Raw genomic sequence first — 25357 nt, forward strand, 5'->3', positions numbered from 1 at the left:
AAAAATTCCTAACTTGGACGAGAATGGAACCCACGGCCTCCGGGAAAGAGGCAGGCACGCTACCCCTACACCGCACGACCGACCTCAAGTTATAAGACGAGTTTTTTAAGATTTTCCAGTAAAACTACGAGAAACTTAATTATTACAATAGTTTCAATGGTCCAAATGACACGCCCTTGGCCGGTGTAAACTACACGACATGCAAAGATCAAATAAAAACTAAATAATATGCAAAAATGATTAAAATTATGAATGAAATTATGTTAAAACTTGCTTAGATATTTTTGCAGTACTTCTAAAAGCTAAACACCCCTTTTGGCTGAAATAACTACTTCACACTACACTTACTTCTTCTTAATCTGTTTACCCTCAAGGGTCGGTTTTTCCCTCGGACTCAGCAAGGGATCCCACCTCTACCGCCTCAAGGGCAGTGTCCTGGAGCGTGAGACATTTGGTCGGGGATACAACTGGGGAGGATGACCAGTACCTCGCCCAAGCGGCCTCACCTGCTATGCTGAACTGGGGCCTTGGTGGGGGATGGAAGGATTGAAAGGGATAGATAAGGAAGGGGGAAGGAAGCGGCCGTGGCCTTAATTTAGGTACCATCCCGGCATTTGCCTGGAGGAAAAGTGGGGAAACCACGGAAAAAACACTTCCAGGTTGGCTGAGGTGGGAATCGAACCCACCTCCACTCAGTTGACCTACCGAGGCTGAGTGGACCCCGTCCCTGCCCTCGTACCACTTTTCAAATTTCGTGGCAGAGCGGGGAATCGTACCCGGGCCTCCGGGGGTAGCAACTAATCACACTAACCACTACACCACAGAGGCGGACAGTACACTTACTTGCCACCGTATAAGCTTACAAGGAATGTGACAATTAAGATAGTTTCCCTCTTACCCTTTAGCAAAACAACTTCGAGGAAGAAAGCTACCCTCGACTGTCTTGCTGACCTTGCCTCAGACACGGGGTGACCAAACTTGCAAATAACAAAAATATTATCGGTCCAAATTACATGCAGGTCCAAATAACGCGGACTTCCCCTAGTAGAAAGTTAGTTAAAAACGGTGTTACGTTCTCAGGTGTTAAACAAATATAATGTATTTTAATTTGGTGTAATTTTGTTCGGTAAGTAAACTCGTGTCCCCATCCCTAGTTGATGCAGCTCTTTTCAAGCACACCACAACGGAGGTGAACTGCATAAACCATTTCAACCACATTCCAGCCCTCCTGGCATTCTTAAATTTCAGGCAGTGCCGGAAATCGAACCCGGGCCTCCGAAGACGGCAGTTAATAGTGCTAACCGTTACCCTTCGGAGATGGACTTCAGTTAAAGTAAGTACAAGTAAGTACTTAATTTTGCAATGCATACTGTGAACCATGTAACCTTGCCGTGATGGGGAGACTTGTGCTTCCCACTGAAGCATGTAACCGAGCCGTAGGTGCGAACGTACTGTATTGCACGGTTATCTATCGAGATACCAGAAAACGAGCGGGGAATGGTAGACTTTCAGAAGTTAAAGGGCGACAGGCTGGATGATTCAATTATATGGCCTCGTAATATTTAGCATAGTTTAGCTATCATGATCAACGGTCATAACCGTGTTGAAACACCGAATCCCGTGGGATCTCCGAAGTTAAGCAACATTGGGCGTGGTCAACACTGGATGGGTTACCACGCGCTGTTGGTGGGGATAAGGAAATGGAGGATCGGAAAGGAGCTGGCCACCCTACCGTACGTACACTCCGGCTCAGGCACACCTCTGCGGAGGTTCGGACCTGCCTTCGGGCAAAATACACCCTTACCTTAGCTATTCAGATAATGCTACACGGCTGAAAGTAACCGGAAACAACAGACGTAACTAACTCCCGAGGACATGCATTCTCTGTATAAATGAATGAAGCACTGATACTGTCTTCCTCTCGGGTAAAATATTCCGGAGGTAAAATAGCCCCCATTCGGATCTCTGCGTGGGGACTATAGGAGTGGGCACTCATCAGGAATATAATGGCGAGTGGCCTCCGAAGAGACCTGGTGCAGGTATTTCGGGTTGACGCAATATAGGCGACCTGCGCGTCTGTGAGAATGGGGCGCTACGTGTGATGAATTCTAATCCTGAAGACGGCACACACACCCAGCCCTCGAGCCGTTGGAATTAACCAACGAAGGTGAAAATCCCCGACTCAGTCGGGAATCGAACCAGGGAATCATCAGGAAGATGAATACCGACACTCTGCGAGCTCGATCGTATAATGTTAAACGTTGGAATCATTGTGATATGTTAGAGAATCTGGAAAGGGAACTGGATAAACTAAAGTTAGATGTAGTTTAGGAAGAGGAGGATTTGTTGTCAAGCCACAACATAACTAACCCCACCAAATCAAACATGGGAAATGTAGGAGTAAGAAAATAAAGCAGTGGTTAACCTCCTATGACCAGAATACTGAACGGATTATTTTTGTCAAGGTAGACACCAAGCAATACCCACCAAAATAATGCAAGTCTATCTGCCTACTAGATCAGCGGATGATGAAGAATTCCAAGTAATATTTGAAGATTTAATATAATGAGACAAGAACCTAATTGTGACGGGAGACAGGAATGCGGTGGTAGGTCTAAATATTTTTGGTCCAAATAACTCAGATTTAGCATTAGGAATGGTATTCATGTCGCAGGGCCGTTATTACAGACGTTGCGCATAAGCGATTGTTTGTTTGTTTTGTTGGTGGCAGTGCGGTTTTCTTTTTTTACACCGCACCGACACAGATAGGTCTTATGGCGATGATGGGAAAGGAAAGGCTTAGGAAGGGAAGGAAGCAACGGTGGCATTGAATAAGGTACAGCCCCACCATTTGCCTGGTGTGAAGATGGGAAATTACGGAAAATAATCATCAGGGCTGACAACAGCGGTGTTCGAACACACTGTCTCCCGAATGCAAGTTGACAGCTACGTGATCCAAACCGCGCAACCACTCCCTCGGTGGTGGTGGTGGTGGTGGTGGTGATGGTGGTGGTGGTGGTGGTGGTGGTGGTGGTGACTGCAAGGGGAGAAACATACAGGCTATAATATCCCATCGGAATAAAAGAGAAACATGATCAGTTAAGGTGTAAGCTGAGGGAAGGGAAGACACGAAACATAGAGAAAGAAATGCCTTCATAAGCCTCGAAATCCTAGCACCGTCTAAGCCAGTAAGAATAAAATTTGGCCACTAAATGTGGAATAGGAAAAGTGATAAAGACGATCATATTATAAGTCAAAGTTATGTTAGTCCAGACTCGGCTGGGACCCCCTGATCACCACAGATCACAGCGCGTGCCTCGAATAGAGAACGTTGAGAAATTTATTTGATTTCAAAATATAGTTTCATCAATTTTGACTAGCATTGTTACAACTGAATTGTTCATTTCTTCTGTACCCGTATCTCATATTGCCAGACTATTTTTATTTGTGTGCTAAATAAGTACATTATTTTTGTTGAAGCTCTATCAAGTCCTACCCTGATGGCGACAAGGTCCTAGGAAGTCTGTCCAGAGAAACCGGACTGTCCGTGAACGAACTGGATAAAGCTGTGGAGCCTTTAGGCACCAATCTCCTCATCAACTACAGCAAGATCTTCGCCATGCTGAGAGACGAGAACAAGATGAAGATCTACATGCAGCGCATGGGCAAATTCTACCATGAAAAGAGCATCACCGAGCAGGAGTACATGGTAGGACAATTATCATATCAGTAATCAGATCAGTGAGGTTAGTCTGTAGTTTAGAGGACAAGCTTCCCCAGTTGTGAAATGGATAGCCTTACGTGTCAGGGATGGGAGTATATTTGGATGTGTACTTATGAATGACTATCCTACTTCAGACAGGCCTCCCCTGTTAAATACTAACTGTTGCGTAGATAGATAGATAGGTAAAGCCTTTATTTTCTGTGGCAAAGTTAGGGCTCTTGGCCCTTTCTTACACTTAACCACACACATATTATTATTATTCCATACAATGACATTGATTAACTTAAAATACTAAGAACTACAAATAACACTAATTTTTAAGACAAAAATATGAATATATACATGCAAAGAAGAATGAAAGAAAAAGTAACTACCTACATAATACAGATTTGAGGGGGGAAAAATTCAATACACAACGAAAGAAATAAGAATGTAAAAATACTAGTAAGCTTAATAAAAATACTAAATGAAAATTTAACTAATTGTATCCTTGCAAGACTAGATCTAAGTTAAATACTGTACTTACTACTAGCTATTTTTAGACTACTTCTACTTCGTAATTACAATATGGATGTTTTTAATTTAAATTATTATATTAAACCAATATTTAATTTATTGTACAATAATCTCATATCATTTTCACACACAATCACTCGTTCCACTCATACAGGTAGTGTACCTTGCTGGAAGCACTTAACGAGGAACTGCCGGTAGGAGATTTTAAATATACTTTTTGATGCAGCATCCTTGATGTCTTTGGGAAGAGCATTCCACCATCCCGAAGCGGTGATAGTAAATGATCGATGGTATGTGGTTGTTCGGTGGACAGGTATTTCTAGGAGGGACACTGATCGAGTATCATGGAGATGTAAAGAACCAAGGTGACGAAAATTGCTGGAGAGATAAGCAGGGATGTCTTCCGAAAGTACCTGGTACACAAGAGTATTTGCATGTAGTTTACGCCTGTCGTCTAGTCGTAACCAAGATAATTGTTTATAGTAGGGAGAAACTCGAGCGTCATACCGTAAATCCATAGCATATCTAAGACAAGCATTTTGAGTGCGTTGTAGTTTCAAGCTTAATTATTTTGTTATATCCGTAAGAATTACATCACAGTAGTCAAAAATGGGAAATAATAATGACCGAACAAGTTGAATTTTTAGTGATCGAGGGAATACATTTCTGAAACGTTTTAAGGGATGCAAGCCACAATAAACCTTTTTGCAGATATTCTTAATTTGCGCTGACCAGTTTAGAGTTTCCGTTATAATAACACCAAGGTTAGAAACTGATTCACAATAAGGTATAACAGTATAACAATTGACGGGTCAGTTTTCGTAACTGCAGTAGTAAGACCATCTAGAGAAGATGAGTGGCAGCAGAAAATTCAGAACACCCGTCATCAAACAAAAAATAGTGTAATTTTTATTATTAATAAGTTTTATGAACTTAGTGCTTGTTTTATTCCGATTCAGCAATATCAAAACATCCGAGAGCTAAGCCTTCAGTCTTCCTCCCCCACTTATTCTTCGAGTGATCGTTCCTTCACGTTTTTCTTCTTTTCGATAGCCATGTTCACTATATTCCAGATCAATAGGAGTAATGGACCTCGCGCTTTTGCATATCACAAAAATAATCCTGACAAAACCCACCACCGAAGCCAGTTAGTTACCACCACGACTGAACAATATTCCCAAGCAGTGATTTTCACCGTTGATGGACATAAACATTTTAAAAAAATGAATCATGATTGTCCTCATCAGTATTATAACTCGTGTGGTGGAAATACACAGATACAATAGATTGTAAATTAGATTTGTCTGGTCAAGGAAGCCCAGCAGGCTGACTGAGGCCGAGCGCTACAGCGGCTGCCTCAGCCCAACTCACATGTTTTAAGCATGTATACAATCTTATATGAAAGCTTACCTTGTATAAGATTCGGTAAGTGTCATGCTTCTTAATGAGGGACTTTATAAACACCATTAGGATGCTCTGCACACCAATTGTGAGAGTTATGACTGTTCACACGACCACTAAGATGAAACCAGGCCTTATCCTAAAAGAACACAAGCTCAACGATCTTTCAATGATGCAAGATACCACTCACAATATCTCACTCCTGTGGCTGGATCAGCAGGTTTTAAACAATGGGACCGTGTAAACCTGTACGGTTTTATACGTAACAGCTTTACAGCTCTGTGTGCAGAAGAAACCGAAACCACTACCTGTTGTGCTAATTTTGTGAGTGATTTGTTCGGTGACCGTTCAAGATTCGCACCAATGGCATCTAGCTTTTCCTCTGTTAAAACTGTTTGCATGCGCGCCATTTTTTCATCGAGCACTGAGCCAGCAGTTTCGAATTTATTTACAATTACGTGAATCTATGCTTGTGAAGGTGGCACCTGACCAGGAAATTGCTGAACAAATGCATCGGTACCCGTCGAGCAGACTCGTACTTAAAATAACTTGTACATACTAAAATAGGTGTTGCAATGAAAACTGTCTCACCATGTTAACAGCTGACATTCAGACTGGCTACTGCGCACACTCCTTGTGAGGTCAAGAACTATGCGCGTGCCTCCCGTAGAACTGGTTAGATCTCAGAGAGTAGAAACTCCGCTGGACGATCTGGGTTTATAAGAGAGACCCTGCATTCGTGTTTCCTTTACTTGCTACCTAGGCCATTCGAAAGGTTTTAAACTGTATACATAGTGAATCCGCACCGGTTGTTTTCCTAGTTTTTTCTTAAATGATTGCAAAGAATTTGGAAATTTATTGAACATCTCCCTTGGTAAATTTTCCAATCCCTAACTCAATTACCAATAAACAAATATTTGCCCGAATTTGTTGCCTTAAATTCCAAATTTATCTTCATACTGGAATTTTTCCTACTTTTAAAAACACCATTCAAACGCATTCGTCTACTAAAGTCATTCCACGCCGTATCTCCACTGACAACTCGGAACATACCACTTAGACGAGCAGCTAGTCTTCTTTCAACCAAGTCTTCCCATTTTAATAATCAATCAATCAATCAATCAATCAATCAATCAATCAATCAATCAATCAATCAATCAATCAATCAATCAATCAATCAATCAATCAATCAATCAATCAATACTGATCTGCATTTAGGGCAGTCGCCCAGGTGGCAGATTCCGTACCTGTTGTTTTCCTAGCCTTTTCTTAAATGATTGCAAAGAAATTCAAAATTTATTGAACATCTCCATTGGTAAGTTATTCCAATCCCTAACTCCCCTTCCAATAAATGAATATTCGCCCCAATTTGTCCTCTTTTATTCCAACTTTATCTTCATATTGTGATCTCTCCTACTTTTCAAGACGCCACTCAAACTTATTCGTCTACTGATGTCCTCCCCCCCCCCCCATTTCTCCACTGACAGCTCGGAACATACCACTCAGTCGAGCAGCTCGTCTCCTTTCTCCCAGTTCCTCCCAGCCCAAACTTTTCAACATTTTTCTAACACTATTCTTTTGTCGGAAATCACCCAGAACAAATCGAGCTGCTTTTCTTTGGATTTTTTCCACTTCCTGAATCAAGTAATCCTGGTGAGGGTCACATACATTGGAACCGTACTCTAGTTGGAGTCTCACCAGAGACAAACATGCTCTCTCCTTTACATTCTTACTACAACCCCTAAATACCCTCATAACCCTGTGCAGAGATCTGTACCCTTTATTTACAATCATATTTATGTGATTACCCCAATGAATATCTTTCCTTATATTAATATCTAGGTATTTACAATGATTCCCAAAGGGAACTTTCACCTCATCAACGCAGTAATTAAAACTGAGAGGACTTTTCCTATTTGTGAAAATCACAACCTGACCTTTATCCCCGTTTATCAACATACCATTGCCTGCTGTCCATCTCACAACATTATAGAGGTCATTTTGCAGTTGCTCACAATCTTGTACCTTATTTATTACACTATGGAGAATAACATCATCCGCAAAAAAGCCTTACATCTGATTCCACTCCTTTACTCATATCATTTATATATATAAGAAAACATAAAGGTCCGAAAATACTGCCTTGAGGAATTCCCCTCTTAATTATTACAGGGTCAGATAAAGCTTCACCTACTCTAATTCTCTGAGATCTATTTTCTAGAAATATAGCAACCCATTCAGTCACCCTTTCGTCCAGTCCAATTGCACTCATTTTTGCCAGTAGTCTCCCATCATCCACCCTATCAAATGCTTTAGACAGGTCAATCGCGGTACAGTCCATTTGACCTCCAGAATCCAAAATATCTGCTATATCTTGCTGGAATCCTACAAGTTGAGCTTCAGTGGAATAATCTTTCATAAAACCGTATTGCCTTCTAAAGTAGTAGTTATTAATATCGTAAACATACCTAATGTAATCAGAAAGAATGGCTTCCCAAAGCTTACATGCAACGCATGTCAAACTTATTGGCCTGCAATTTTCAGCTTTATGTCTATCACTCTTTCCTTTATATACAGGGGCTACAATAGCAACTCTCCATTCATTTGGTACAGCTCCTTTAACCAAACAATAATCAGATAAATACTTCAGATATGGTACTATATCCCAACCTATTATCTTTATTACATTCCCAGAAATCTTATCAATTCCAGCCGCTTTTATAGTTTTCAACTTTTGTATCTTATTGTAAATATAATTCTTATCATATGTATATTTTAATACTTCTTTAGCATTAGTCACCTCCTCTATCTTGACATTTTCCTTGTACTCGACAGTCTTTACATACTGCTGACTGAATATTTGTGCCTTTTGACGTTCCTTACATACACGCTCTCCTTGTTCATTAATTATTCCTTTAATGTCCTTCTTGGAACCTATTTCCGACTTAAAATACCTATACATACCGTTCCATTGTTCACTAAAATTTGTATGACTGCCAATTATGCTTGCCATCATGTTATCCTTAGCTGCCTTCTTTGCTAGATTCAATTTCTTAGTAAGTTCCTACAATTTCTCCTTACTTCCACAGCCATTTCTAACACTATTTCTTTCCAATTTGCACCTCCTTTTTAGTCTCTTTGTTTCTCTATTATAATTATAAGATTGCTCTTTTCTCGGAAATCATCCAGAATAAATCGGACTGATTTTCTTTGGATTTATTCCAGTTCTCGAATCAAGTAATTCTGGTGAGGGTCCCATACTCTGGAACTTTACCCCATTTGGGATCTTACCAGAGACTTATATGCCCTCTCCTTTACATGCTTCCTACAACCTCTAAATACTCTCATAATCATGTGCACAGGAACAGAAAGAACACACTGTGATAAAAGTATACTTGTTTCGAATGACAGTTGTTGCATTACCCTTTGTTCTGTTTGTACATTTTGGTTATTGCAAATGCTTTCTCACTATTGTGTGAAGGTATTTTCAGAGAAACAAAGACGACTTGGGGTAACAAACGGAATAAATTGTAACTACATTATTACTCTGTAACGAGCTGCCGTGGACTATTAGTTCCTTATACCAATATACTCTGAGAGCCTCCGTGGCTCAGGAGGCAGTGCGTCGGCCTCTCACCGCTGGATACCGTGGCTCAAATCCCGGTCACTCCATGTGAGATTTGTGGTGGACAAAGCGGAGGCGGCATAGGTTTTTCTCCGGGTACTCCGGTTTTCCCTGTCATCTTTCATTCCAGTAACACTCTCCATTCTCATTTCATAGCATCTATCAGTCATTAAAAAAATCACTTTGGGAGTGGCGACCCTATCGTGCTAAGAGTCTATATATGATTCATTCATTTCATTCCTAACCCGGTCAATGACTGGAAAACAGGTTGTAGGTTTTCATTTTCACCAATATACTCAGAAGGCACATTAGAACAACCAACAAAAGGTTGTCGGTGGAGTTCAGGTTCACCCTATATAGTAATTTAGTACATATTAGAGCAACCACCTACCTGTGATAAGAAAGTAAATGGTCATTTTACAGGCATGGACGTATGTATTCGTACAGTAAAACATGTTACAGTAAACGACTTATAACTCGATTAACATTTCGTGGGCATATTCTATTCCTCTTGAGTAAATGTACGAGATATCCGGTAATAACACAGATCGGACACAAGAGCAAGACCCAGTGAAAGTGAGAAATGTTTACGTTGTAAAGTTCAGTTATCCTCGTGCAGAGTATTCGTACACTTGGCTGTGAACAAGGAAATAACGGACAAGCTAAAAACATCAACAAATTTTGGAATATCACCAAAACGATTATTCTGAGATATTCCATGCCGCATTGACATAGGTACGTTATTCATTCTCCTATCACAACCCTGAATTTCGACAGTGTTCAATACGGGCGTGCTTTCTTCTCGTATAGTAGTCATGTAAACTTACCTTGAGTGAGATGTTGCGTTTTTCCATATCACCAAACACTACAGTCAGTTTGTGTTCAGCCTTGCACTGCCACGTCACGTAGACGAATACAAACGTTTGATAGGATACAGAAAGATGCTTTACTTTCGGCAAGCCATACACTGCAAGATTTGCCGATTGGTTAAATGTCACAAAAAAGCAGCGTATCTAAGATGTGAAGAAAGTACAGAAGGACGGGAAATGTCAACAATTGGCCTCAGTCTGGCAGTCCACATGTTACAACACCAACCGAGGATTGTCATCTCCAAGGGATGGCTCGCTGACGTCCAACATATACTATCAGGGCAGAGGTTTTTATCGCAGACCAAACAGTGCGCAGAAGACGGAATGATGATGTTCTTCAGGCCAGAAGGCCAATGAAAAGTTTTGAACTGCACCAACAGAATGGAATGGATCGAAGGTTCTGGGCTATTGCATATCAACACTAGACCATTGCAGATTGGGGTAATGTCATGTTACCGATGAGATCAGGATTGGTTTGAGACCTGGCACCCGAAGTACAAGAATATGGAGAACCTCTGAACAACATCATCAATATACGCAGGCCAAGTAAGTCCATCCGTATGCTTGCGGAAGTGTTATGTTCGGGGTAGGAATAATGCTGGGATGGAATTCCCATCTAGGGTGCAACGAGTGGACATCGATACATTCAAAAGGTGCTACAACAATTTGCGTGGCCCTTCCGAACTGCATTCGACGATCATTTCATCCCAGCAGATGAAAAAATGCAAAACTTTGCCATCCTGGGACAGTGTTACGATATCTCCAAAGACACAATATCTCTTGAATGGATTGACCTACACAATCCCCAGACATGAATGCAATTGAGCATTCATGGGACATGTTGAAGGTGGCCATTTTAGAGAGTCCAAACCCATCGGACAATCTTCAGTAACGTACTGAAGCTGCAATAGAGGAGTGGGACTGTACGCACCAAGACAAACTTGACGACCACATTTGAAATATGCAACACGGTGGAAGAGCTCATCCTTATGCTGGGTGGACATACCCATTACTAAAAACTGCTAGCACCGTGCGATGGAGAGAGTTTCAAAGTGTTGTTGTCTGAACAGAAGGTGCTTTTTTTTTTTTTTCGGTATACACTGAGTGGCCAACGGTCACGTGAAGTGGTGCCCCATTAGAAAATGTGCCGTGTATGACACCTGAGCGTTGTGGCAAGCTGCGGCGAAGCTGAGCAGTCTGTCACAGACAACAGTGTCGTGAAGATGGCAACACATCGCGTTAACCGTTTTGCGCACGGCACATGGGTCATAGCGTTGCGAAGATTTACACGCGAATTCGTGTTTCCTAGATCAACAGTGTCGAGATGGATCTCGAATAATGTAGAGAGAATGTTACCATCCGCGTAAACCGCCGCACGGGAAGACCACATGTGTTTAATGAATGGATAAAACGTCGCCTCCGCAGAACCAAACTAGGCGCTCGACGGGCTATTGTGAGTGAGATCACCGCCTAGTTGCATGTTGGGAGTCAGGAACCAATTTGTACCAGGACTGCAAGGAGACAACTGCACCGCATAGTTTTCACCAGCCAACGACCAACGCGTGTCCACACCTCGACACAGAGCTCAACGATGCGCATAGGCCCACGAACATCAGCAATGTACCATGGAACAGTGGCAGCGTGTGGTATGTTCCGATGAAACCCGGTTCCAGTTGTATCGAGCTGATGGGTGCGTGAGAGTGTGGCGTATGCCCCATGAATCTATGAATCCTGCGTGTGAACAATATTCTGTCCAGGCGGGAGGTGGCTTCCGTTCTGGTCTCGGCGGCGTTCTCATGCTCGCAATTAGGTCCCATTGTGCGGCTGCAGGGAGCGCAGGCAGGTGCACATTATGTGGGCATTCTTTTAGACCTTCTGCATTCTTTTCTAGCCCTAGAGTACCCTAATAGAGAGGCCATGTTTCAACAGGACAATTCGCCATGTCACCGCTCTGTGGTGGCACGTAGAAGGTTGAAGAAGCAATCCGGTGCTGTTACGACCATGGATTGGCCATCTACATCCTCCGATCTTAATCCAATCAAACATTTATGGGGTGCTGTCTATGCTGGTGTTCGTTCCATGAACCCCACACCAACGACACAAGACCAATTGTGGGTAGCAGTGCAAGATGAATGGGTCCAGATCCCTGCAGAACTATTCCAGCCCTTTGTAGAGTGGATGGATTGCCGTACTGCTGCCGTTTTGAAGGCTCGCGGAGGAGCAATTCGTTATTACATCTCATTCAGTAGCTTCCCGTGACTTTTCACCACTCAGTGTATATTGTTCAAAATGCTTAATTCAGAGGCAAATATGCTTAATTTGTTAAATATTAATTGCAAAGCTACCGAATGCTTGATAAGGATCCAGTATAGTCGAATACATGTTATTCTAAACTTTTGTTGAAGAGTGAAGTTGTCTAGCAGACTCGGTCTTTCTCAGCTGTTGACTGTATGTTAAATGAGCTATATTGAGTGACTGACGTGATACAAGTGATTCAAATGGGTTGCAAAGGATAAGAAATTGCACTAGAAATGAGGCGGATGATTGTCTCAGTAACTGGTGAAAGGAAATCATACTCCATAATTCCAAACATGGTTGGGAAAAGTCGCTCGACTGTCCGGAGTATAATTAAGTGATTCAAAGGAATGAGCATGCTACTACACAAAGAAAGAGTTGCTATCCCACAAAAACTGAAGAAATGGAAGAGCATATTAAAGTTTGCAGAAGCTTTCTTAGAAAACGACCTCGATTTCTGGAACAGCGTCATTTTCTCGGACGAAAGCAAATTCAGCCTGTTTTATAATTATGACCGTGTTTTGGTTTGGAGGTGGCCCAATACTGTTCTAGACATCTAGAATCTTCAAGCTTCTGTGAAGCATGGGGGAGGTGGTGTCACGATCTGAAGGTGTATGGCCAAGTCTGTTGTCTGGTACCTGTTTTTCATTGACGGAACTACGCTCAGATTTTCTTATTTACCTATTCTGGTAGAAAACTTGAAGAATGTAGAGAAAGTGAGTTTGGAAACGATTATGACTTCCAACACGAGAAAGATCCCAATCATAATGCCGAGACTGTCCGACTATGGGTGCTGTATAATACGCCCCACACTCTATAAAACCTCAGTACAGTCCCTCGATCTCAGTCCTACAGAGTACCTCTGAAGTGAACTGGAAGTGATAGTACGAAATCACTACATGTCTAGTAAATCTCAGCCAAAAAATGTTGACATAATATTGGAGCAGAGATAACTGGAAATTTGGTTTACTGGGGGAAATTATTTACACACTAGGTAGGCAGACTAAGTACTGAAGGAAAAATTCACCATTGTTCTTCATTCGAGAAAATCAATGTTACATACGTGTATTGTTGTCCGGACTAAAATTCGTATTGTGAGAAGAAATATTATCTTTATGTTTGAAAAATGTTAAAATGGTATCATTACTGTGTCCATGCGTTGAAGTGATTAGTTACGTTTATCGGAAGTATTTATACTTGTTTGTATTGAGAGTTCCAGGAATAAACACATTGTTAGTTTCCTAGTGGCTGTACGAATATTTACCTAGATGTCTGTATGTCAATACGCTCTGGATTCATGCACAGCGCGTATCTTGTCCGCCTGTTTAGTGCAAACAGAATGGTCCACGGTTGGTGAATGAAGGCATTTCCTTGTGAACTACTGGTCGGTTTCTGAAGGAAAAATGCACCCCTAAATTTACAAATGTCCATTACCTATGAATGCTTAAAGCAGAAAACTGTTAAGTTCCAATTTTAAAAGTCAGAATCGTTACGTCGCCAGATATACACAAAACTGAGAAATTGATACTAGTTCGATTATGAGCTAATTGTTAACATTATTTAAAGTGAAGACTACCGTACGAGTTGGCCGTGCGGTCAGGGGAACACAGCTGTGAGCTTGCATCCGGGAGATAATGCGTGTAAACCCCACTGTCGGCAGCCCATAAGATGTTTTTCGGGGCTGTACCTTAATTACGGCCATGCCCGCTTACATCCCACTCATAGGCCTTTCCTATCCCCTCGTCGCTACGAGATCTATCTGTGTCGGTGGGACGTACAACAACTTGTGAAAAAAGAAGTGGAAAACGATTTTTGATATCTACAATGGTTTATGAGTTATTTGAAGGGAACATCCTAGCTGACATCTGGATATTTTTGTTCTACTTAGCACTTAGAATACTGTTGTTGAAAATGTTCATTACCAACAATGCACTTGTTTATTCATAGCGTTAGTAGACATAAGATGACTGTTCGTGACAGTATTTAGAACTAGAATTATTCACTTAGCGTGTTCAAATTGCTGAGAGCTAAGCACGTATTTGTTCGAGTAACATAATATTTCAAGTATCCGCCTTCCAGTAAAGGGGCTGCCTGGCCGAGGCGGTAAAGGCGTGCTCGGTTTGCCCGGAAGGACGTGGGTTCGAATCCCCATCAGGAAGTCGTAAAATTTAAGAAACAAGTTTTCCACTTCCGGATGTGCATATGCCCTGAGGTTTACTCAGCCTACACCAAAAATGAGTACCAGGTTAATTCCTGGGGGCAAAGGCGGCCGGGCGTAGAGCTAACCACTCCACCCCATCACGTGCCGAGGTTAACAATGGTGGAAGCCTTTACCTTCCACTCCTCCAAGGGCCTTCATGACTTTGCTTTGCCTTCCAGTAAATTAATCGAACTGATCTGTTAACTCAGAACTAGAGGATGACTTTGAAAACATCCCCAGTGGGACAAGCACATGTGACACAGGATTCTGCATCGAAATTGTCCTTACCCTATTATAGGCACTGAAATTTTTTAAACCGTGCAAGTTGGCCGTGCGGTTAGGGGCGCGCGGCTGTGAGCTGGCATTCGGAAGATAGTGGGTACAAACCCCACTGTCGGCAGCGCTGAAGATGTCTTTACGTGGTTTCCTATTTTCACACCAGGCAAATGCTAGGACCGTACCGCAATAAGACCACGGCCGCTTATTTCCCACTCCTAGCCCTTTCATATCCCGTCGTCGCCGTAAGGCCTATCTGTGTTGGTACGACGTCAAACAACTTGTAAGAAAAGAAGTTATTGAAAGATAATGGAACGACGATTATACAAACGGTAATATAAATACTGTATGTGTGTGAAATGGTAACTTCAATAATAGCTTTTATTAATTTATTATATTCTGAACTTGCCCAGAGTTAGAAGGGACATCTGCAGTAGTACAAGCACATGTTACACAGGATTTTGCATCGAAATTACTCTTTCTCTATTAAAGGCACTGAAGTTATTAAAACCTACAACCGCATAACTTCTGGTGCAAGTTTGAGGATACAACCAGCCACTGGGCAACTTAATAGACAGTCATAATGCAAATGAAATGCTGATCAAGTTCAATTGACCCAGGGGCATGACAAGGAGCATGGTTGTGAAAATAATTCAGCATATAATTGTTTGTTCGTATGAAAAACCGTATTCGCCCTAAGAAGTTTAAGCAATTTTTGTCCATAAAATCAAGCGTAAATTTGTGATGTATATGAATACAACCGAGGTAGTGCATTGGCTATTTAATGTTTCCCACCGTTCATATTGTTATACAGTTCTCTGCTGAATTTCATGTCTCCCATAACAATTCTGCTCGCTGGAGGTAATACATCAAAAGATAAAGTTGAGTTTGTTAATATTTTAGCCAGTTGTCTAATTAACTAACCGCAATTGTGACCATTCCTTTTATTGGATATAATGAGCGAAGCTTTACGACTACTCGTTATCATTCTTTTGTCTCACTACTACAAATATGGCAATAAAGCCTCCCTTTTATGATCTTCTACTCACAACGTTGGTCTCAGAACAAAGCGTTTTATGGTGATCAGTGAAACTTCACCGAGCTACTTACGCTTCATGTTCTCGTTGCAAGACCAAACAAGCGAATAAATGTTGGATTAGTGTGAATTATACCACAACAAGTAGGTTGAACTGCGAATCCATCGAGATAAATATTACGTTATCTTGGGTTTCAAGGATGAGGGAGACTGACTCTAAAAGACCTTCTCCTTACCGAGCAAGCAAGCCTGTGGTTTTACGTGTCCGTAAATATCACAAACATAGCCATGAGACTTCCAGCTTTACGTGGAATCTGAATCACATGGACGTGACGTAACATCTGACTTTAGGAGAGAGCGGATCCCTGGAAAATGCCTGGCGTAGTTTCCGTGTTAAACGTTGGTAGCTACCAACCTAATTCCGACCATAGCCTAAAATCTCAGAAAATAACTTCTTAAATACTCACGGGGATGTGACTTTTCAAGGCCACGGAAAATCCTACATGCACTGGCCGGGATTTAAACCTCAGCCACCTTGGTGATAAGCCAATGACGATGTGAATCGTTCCCACGTCGTCATTGCATCACCGTTGTCGTTATCATCCAACTACTACTATCTTTCTCTCGCTGATCATCCCTTAAATAAAAGTCGATACTCTCTATTTCTGTCATCAATGTGTTCATATCGCGTGATTAACCAGCCCCTTATTTTTTCGGAAATAAGCAACACAAATAACTCGTATAACTTAACGATCCTAGTAATTTAGTTTCATGAACACCAAATAACTTGAAATGTCTCCTTATGGTCGATAAGGCTCTCCTCTACCAGTGCGTCATAACTGTAAATTGATCCATGGATCTAGCAAAGGAAAAACTACTATACACAGTTCCGCGCCAAATACGAACGGCCATTCAGCAAACATGTGATTTATTGCGCCTTGAAATAACGCAGGTACCCGTAATACAATCGATTTAATAGGGTATGCCATGTACTAACTAATGTAAAGAAGTTAAACGAACACCGCAAACAATCACTGAAGATTTCGACACGGATATTGAATTTCCAGTTGAAACGGTCATACTGAAGTAGTAGTAGTAGTAGTAGTCCTTTAGTGAGCGTCTTATATGTTGTTTTTGTGGCTCGCCAGCTCGATAGCTGCAGTCGCTTAAGTGCGGCCAGTATCCAGTATTCGGGAGATCGTGGGTTCGAACCCCATTGTCGGCAGCCCTGAAGATGGTTTTCGTTGGTTTCCCATTTTCACACCGGGCAAATGCTGGGGCTGTACCTTAATTAAGGCCACGGCCGCTTCCTTCCCACTCCTAGCCCCTTCCTCCCTCATCGTCGCCAAAAGACCTTTCCGTGTCGTGCGACGTAAAGCAAATAACAAGAACAATTTTTGTGGCTCAGTCTGTTACGGGCCGGTGACACAAGGTGTCTGAATAGGAGCGCTTTCCTGACAGAGAACTACGGACTAGCAACACATTCCGAAAACTTCAACGAAAATCGCGGTCAACTGGGACACTTGTAATGGTACGTTCGGTTAGGAAGATGCTCCTATAACGTCTGGTCCAAATGACTAGTTTTGGACGCTGTTCAGAATAACCCTCATATTAGCAGACGACTTTTGCACAGCAGACCAACATCAGCCGGTGATCAGTCATGCGAACACCGCGTAACATTACATTTCACTCACATCATCTACAGTTACACGAGCAACTCCACGGACGTGATTTAGATGCTAGTGTAACGTTTTGCCAATGGCCGTTACGCAGTGTGACCAATAATGCAGCCTTCATGTCAAGAGACGAATCACGATTTCACAACAATGCCATACTGAATCGGCACAATATGTACGATTGGAGCGCGGAGAATCCTCATTGGTTAAGACAGGGCCTATTTTAACTGCAGTGGGGAGTAAATTTGGTGTGGGATCTTGGGTGACTAACTCATAGGACCATGTTTCTTCGACGGACATCTATCGGAATCACGCTACATTCATTTTCTTCAAACTGAACTCCCCCAGTTGCTGCTGCGCGAGCGATTACGAATGTGGTTTCACCACGACGTGGCACCACCTCACATATCAGCAGTTGTCTGCAACCATATTCATGCTTCATATCCAAATAAATGGATAGGAGGGCGAGGACCCGTTCACCGGCCCGCCAGGTCACCCGATCTAACGTCGCTTGACTTCTTCCTGTGAAGTCATTTAACAAGGTAGTGTATGCACAGGAGCTGCAGATCCTGGTCACCTTCGGCAACTGATCACCGAGGCATGCCAAGTTTTGTTACACCTGACATGTTACAAAGGGCAAGAATGTCTTTACAACATCGTGCTGAAATCAGCATAAACCAAGATGGTCAACATTTGGAACACTTGTTACACTGAATATGCAGGGTGACCAACTTCATACCTACAGGCCATCATGCCGTAGTCTAACGTGGGTATGTAATATCGTATAAAACGGTACTTTGCAAGACTAAATAAAAATCACTCTTTGGAACAGGATAATATGCGGCCATATTACAGTCAGTGTAAGCGGCGTTAATCGAAAAATAAGTGTACCAGCTTGTGAATCGAACCTACTTCCAGACAACTTAGCTGATGCAACAGCAGTAATCAGTCATTTAGCCACCGTAGCTAACACGAGCCCTTGTTCGTAGCTGGCACTTTGTAGTCCTTATAGTCATTTTCCGTCCAAGCGTAGTGTTATTCGCAGTCTGATTGTTTTACGCGTTCATTATAGTTTGAGTAATATAAATAACATGCCACTAATAATTTCTACCATATTTGCGAGCGTTATATTAACGAGATAGTTGTACTAGGGCCATAAAAATGCAGGTACTAATGTTTTTCCGATGACTGTAATTTAAACGTTAGCTGGGGTGCCTACCTCCGAAAACAATCATGGGCCGGTGAAACACCTGGTATACACATACAGTATATATACCAGGTGTCTCACCTAAGATTCATCAGGTGCCTATTCTCTGGTGTTCTAGAAAATACATTTTCAATTTCGTTTTTTTTGTGTGTAGGTAGGGACAGCTCAAACAGAAACTGCTCCTCGTGTACGTCATGTGAGGTTGAGTGTCAACGGAAAACGTCTTTTAGATTCTCATTGCAAACTATCGTTAAAGAGTAATTTTATGTGTCCAATCAATGGAGCAGCCTCAAATAAGTCTAATATGATATTCCGTTTAAGAATATTTATTGTTGGTGAGAGTACAGCTTTCCTGATTGCGCTGTCTTGGAGTGCGCCGTGCGGTCTCCACTCCAGAGTGTGAAATCATGAACGGGGTTCCAGGGGTGGGGTGTGGGAGTGAGGGAGTGTTGTCTCCCACCGACATTTTATCTCAAAAAGGTTCCTCCCCACTATTATTTCTGTGTGGTTTTCCTTCATTTTAAAATAATGAGTAAAATGTAGAAAACATATATTACTGAAATGAATGCTTTTACTGTGCATATTTTCATAACAGCATTAGCAATAATAGACATAGTATACGAGGGTCGAGTCATAAGTCATGGCAACTACTTTTTTTTTTATCACGAACAGGAGACAACACGGGAAATCTAAGATATGCATTTGGAAATACAGGGCATGTACTTATGCATAGCGCATGAAGACAAAGTCTGATTTCAGGAGATTCTCGTACGAAAGTGACAGAATACAGGCCATTGGTAAACACTGTTTTATTATGGTACAGACTGCAAATACACAAGACTACATACAAAGGACAGATCTCCACTGGTTACGGACCATCGAAATAATCACCCAACGTTTCCATTGTGCGTTGCCAGCGGTGGGGCAGGCGCTGAATACCATTTGCTGCATGTGCATCGCTAACATGTGACACCTCTCTCCGAAATGCTGATACGATGTACTCTTTGTTGAACGTCTCCACCTTCTTGGCCACTGTTCTATAGGACATGGCATGCAAACCTAATGCTTCCCGCAGCTCTGCATGGCATTGGCGAGCATTTCTGCCGCGGAGAACTGCTATTTTAATATAGGATCGTTACTCCTGTTTGTTGACTTCCATTTTGTGACGCTCTCACTCACTGAATTTGGGGGAATGCTCAGACTCACACTGTTGTTTACATACACCATCTAGTGGCACCATACGCAAGGACATACCGTACGTTTCCAAATGCATATCTTAGATTTCCCGTGTTGTTTCCTGTTCGCGAGAAAAATACAGTTGCCATGACTTATGACTCGACCTGCGTAGATAAAAACGGCCGGGCTGAGTGGCTCAGACGGCTGAGGCGCTGGCCTTCTGACACCAACTTGGCAAGTTCGATCCTGGCTCAGTCCGGTGGTATTTGAAGGTGCTCAAATACGGCAGCATCGTGTCGGTAGATTTACTGGCACGTAAAAGAACTCCTGTGGGACTAAATTTCGGCACCTCGGCGTCTCCGAAAACCGTAAAGGTAGTTAGTGGGACGTAAAGCAAATAACATTATTATTATTATTATTATTATTATTATTATTATTATTATTATTATTATTATTATTATTATAAAACGACTGCCAGACCGCGAACAATAAAGCAAAGTAGTGGTGGCAACTCCGCACCTGCAGCCTACTGTTCGTGGTTCACTCTGGAAAGTCCACCTGAAACCCGGGTAAAAATATAACTTTTTTTAAAACCCTCATCCCTTTTTATCGCTCTAAGTAGCTCGAGCATACACCACTCCTGTACTTCTTGTAAAGGATGTTTTTCCGACAGGTGGCTATTAGGACAATATTCACTTAAGGAGTGTACAAGCTGACAAATTTGTTCAGTCTGCACGTAACCCTAGTAGAGGAAGGTCCCACTAATAGAGCAATACATTCAGGACAAACCGCGCCTCATCCGGAACTAAGACAGGGACAGTCGGAATAACATTCCAATGCCTAACATTCTTGTCATAACAGCAGAATTAAAATAAAAATATTTTCTGGAGGAGGGGGGTAATTTACTTATACGGAAATGATACCCCTTCCCCACCGGGTACTGCCTGAAATGAACACTAGTAGGCTAGTTAAGTCTTATTATCCACCCACCCCCATTGCTTTGTGATTTCGCACCCTGCTTCACACGACTGTCCTACAGCAGCGTCACTCAGTTGCTACTGGAAATAATATTTCCCTTGTTGTGCCATCACCGTCAATAAATATCCTTTAACGGAATATCGCAACGGACTAATTTGAAGCTATATCGACTGAGCGCATAGAAACGACATTTCGTTTGCAGTAAGAACCTAAATGTCGTTTTATGTTGACACTAGATGACGCATGACGTACCTGATGGGCAGTCTTTGTTTGAGTTGACTCTATCTTCCCATTACAAAAACGTAATAGAAAATATATTCCAGAATACAAAATAAAAGGCGCCTTCTGCTTCTTAGATGAGTCATCTGGTATATAAACAGGGTGTACTTGAAAAAAGTTCCAAGGATGCAGCACGCAACAAACCAAAGGAAAAAGGTCCTATAAACGTTAAACGTTAGTCACAAACCCAATATACTTTCGAGTTATGGTCCGCTACCACTGCTATATCACTACGTTTCAATAATTTACGGAGGGTCTTATGCAACAAAAGACGGAAATACGTTCCAGTGTTTTTTGTTTTGTTTTTTTGCTAGTTGTTTTACGTCGCACCGACACAGATAGGTCTTACGGCGGCGATAGGACAGGAAAGGGCTAGCAGTGGGAAGGAAGCGGCCGTGGCCTTAATTAAGGTACAGCCCCAGCATTTGCCTGGTGTGAAAATGGGAAACCACGGAAAACCATTTTCAGGGCTGCAGATAGTGGGGTTCGAACCTACTATGTCCCGAATACTGGATACTGGCCGCACTTAAGCGACTGCAGCTATCGAGATCGGTGCGTTCCAGTGTTGCTAGAGAATGTGTCACTACAGAAAAGACTGAAAATGTGGTACAAGCATGATAGGGCACCGGCCCATTTTCATCATAGGGTTAGGCGACACCTAGCACGGGTCGTCCATGAGTGACAGTTTGTTCGGGGAGGGCCAATACCTTGGCCTCCCGGTTCGCCTTCCCTTAACACTTTAGATTCTTGGCTTTGGGAATCGTGGTGTATGCATTCCCCATAAATGATGTGGATATACTACGAGAACGCATGCTCAGTGGCTGAGATGCCATCTGGCAACAGCCAGGGTTGTTCCAACGAATGCGTGATTCCATGTGACGTAGGATGGAAGGCTGCGTTGCAATGGATGGCGGTCGTGAAGCGTAGATCAAAGACATGGTGAGCAATGGCGATAGTGGCAGCGGACCATTAACCGAAGATACTGCGTTTGCGACCAATGTTTATGGGACATTTTCTCCTTCCTTCGTTGTATGCTACCTTCTCTATAAATATTGGAACCTTTTCTAAGGACACCATATATACAGGGTGATTCAGCTAAATTGTCGACCTCAAATATATTCTGATCCGTTAAAAATGTAGATATTATATTTTAAATTCTTAAATTGTATTGAGAGGCTTAAAAATACCGTCCTATTCCCCTAGATCACATAAACAATTACCGAGAAACTGGTACTGTACTATTTTTTTAATGGGACCATACTAATTTGACCAAGAGAACAATTAAAAATCGAGCGAAAAATTCAGGGGTGCGCTTAGTTTGCAAATCAGAGGAGTAATTTTGGAGATATTAAAGAGTTCCATATGTGTGGTTATTAGATGGAAAGCGTCCGACTCGTTGGCTGAATATTCAGCGTACTGTCCTTCGGTTTAGAGGGTCCCGGGTTCGATTCCCAGCCGAGTCAGGGATTTTAACCTTCATTGGATAATTCCAGTGGCTCGGGGGCTGGGTGTTTGTGCTGTCCCCAACATCCCTCCAACTCACACACCACACATAACACTATCCTCCACCACAATAACACTCAGTTAGCTACACATGGCAGATGCCGCCCACCCTCATCGGAGGGTCTGCCTTACAAGGGCTACACCCGGCTAGAAATAGCCACACGAAATTATTAGATGGAAAGCGATGCGCCACTTGCTGTGATGTCCAATGTATTGTCCTCCTGCATGACTCACGCGCTTTGTTGATAAACACACATACCGAACATATTCCATACATAGCATATTGAGATGGTATTGTGCACTGTCAACATGTTTGATGGTCAGCCACACGCGTAAGAATAAAATTAGAAGAAACGTTCACAAGAAGCTAAATGGACGAGTATTGTACCATTTTAAAGTGTAAATTAATTCAACTCTTCCAGGTTCGCCAGTACTGAAAGAGTAGAGTACTTGTTATTTATCCTATGCAGAAAAGTGTTTTTAGATAATTCCCCTAGGATACAGGACGAGGTGGAGTGGGGGAAATGCTTACGGACATAAGATACGGCATTCCACACATGCCAGCATTGTATGATTACGTTCCATTCTTTCCAATTACCATATCATTCAATGGATTTTGAAGTTGTTGATTTCATATCCTGCAATATGTACTCATGAGGACAATAAAGCACTTAAATTATTACAATTTCACTGTGTTACCTGGTCTTTTTCTGATTCAACAGTAATGACACAAAAGCTTTTTAACTACTAAATGCTGTACTCCCACATCATACCTTTTTTTTCTCCGGTCCTCCTCGAGTTAATGGCGTGGTACGTGTGTTTATCAAACAGGCGTGAGGCAAGCACGAGAACTACGCGTGTCTCTTTCTGGCTAATGCTTACACATTTGAAACTTTTAATAGTTCAAAAAGTACTCATCGGGTTTGCCAAATAAGCGCACTGAACTTGTCAATCAATTCTTAGTTGTTCTTTTGGGTAAAATTAGTATAGTCCCATTTAAAAACTCAAAGTTGTTACCGGTTTCTCGGTAACTACGTATGTAATTGAGAGGAGCCCCTTTATAGAATTTAAGAATTTGTAAACATAATGTCTATATCTTTTACGGATCAGAAGATATTTGAGGTGGACAACTTATCTGAATCAACCTGTATATATCATCTTCTTTGCATTTTCCCATGTATTACGGGTCCACTTTCTTGCGTGTTTCCTCCGATCCACAGTGTCCCTGGGACTGAGTTTTGCGAGTCTCTCACCCAGTTCAACCAGCGTGTTTCAGGTTGTCCACGAGGTCGGCGAACCTGCCTATTCAGTAGAAAGGAGGGCTTTGTAACTGAGTTTTCACTATTTCATACTACAGACCCATATTTTGGCAGACGTGATTCTCACATTTTTTCTGTGACTGGGGCAACCTTGAATTTTTTCGCACATCATCGTTCCTAGTCGGAGTCAAGCCGATGCACCGTAGCAGCATCTTCATTGTCATTGCCTAAAATGCCTGTTCACACCTTTATTACTACTGATGGCGTTAGGCATCGGAAGACCATGCAAGACCAGCATTAACAGTGAGAGCATAAATTTATGGTTCACACATTTCGTGGTTGAAAAAAAAATCAATTAATACTAGGTAGAGTCTGATAAGTATTCGCAAATTACAGCGCATAATTGTGGAGTTAGATTTGATAACAGGATGGCAACTGAAGTTGGCAGTGAGGAATATATCTTCACTAAAGAAGAGTACAGATGGGTCTGTTGCTGGGAGTACTTTTTAAATGAAAGTATGAAGTGTCTGTTCACACTTCGATGTTGTACGCCAAAATTCGGCTCCATAAAGTGCCACCAGTGTGATTAATGTTCGGGAAACTTTAGACTAGATGTGATGGAATTTTCTTACGACTCCAGAACATAGCGCCATTCCAAGACAGCGTCTTGACATCGGGAATGATAATGTAGTCCAAGGTGATGTCTGAACCCACTTATTTCAATTGGATCACTTTATTAAGATGGATCCCGTACACAGTCATCGTGCCATCTGTTTGGTCACCGCATTCCAGGTACAACGTCTTCTTCTATAAATGTTTATAAGTTGTTCATCTTCGCTTTAACTGAAGCATAGTTTTCGTGACGATGAGATAGGATGCGGCTGAAAATGGGAAGGAAGGGACCGTGGCCTCATTTAACGTATAGCACAAGCATTTGTCTGGTAGGAAAATGGGAAATCAGGAGAACCACCTTCAGCGATGCCAATGATGGCGTTCGATCCCGTCATCTCCCGAATAAAAAGTTATAATTGGATGGCTCATACCATGCAGTCAACTAGCTCAGTGATATATTGTTCGTCGTCCTCCTTACCGCCCTTTGGAAGGAACTATATAGCAGCTACAGTCACATCAGGCAGGTGACCTACACATCTGGATTCCTCTACTCATGATAGCGCTGCGATAAATGCACGCATAAAATCTTGTTTTCCATAACTGAGCCAGGTATGTCTCCAAGGTTAAACCTAGTAGCACCATCTCTAAAACGCTTGAACGGTTGTAACATTACAAAACCGCTGTACCTTCATACTTCACTGATTTCTTCCCCTGTCGATTGTGCA

The 25357-nt window shown here is 42.1% G+C and overlaps 1 protein-coding gene across 1 annotated transcript in view; it reads left to right on the plus strand.

Moving 5' to 3' along the window:
- LOC136875038 (uncharacterized) overlaps positions 1–25357 on the plus strand; it is an 82579-nt gene that overhangs the window by 40327 nt on the left and 16895 nt on the right. The window contains exon 3 of the mRNA XM_067148762.2: positions 3481–3709. Within this exon, the coding sequence (XP_067004863.1) occupies positions 3481–3709 (229 nt within the window). The remainder of the gene's footprint in view (positions 1–3480; positions 3710–25357) is intronic.

The sequence above is a fragment of the Anabrus simplex genome, chromosome 1 (genome assembly GCF_040414725.1).
Source record: "Anabrus simplex isolate iqAnaSimp1 chromosome 1, ASM4041472v1, whole genome shotgun sequence".
Lineage (NCBI taxonomy): Eukaryota > Metazoa > Arthropoda > Insecta > Orthoptera > Tettigoniidae > Anabrus > Anabrus simplex.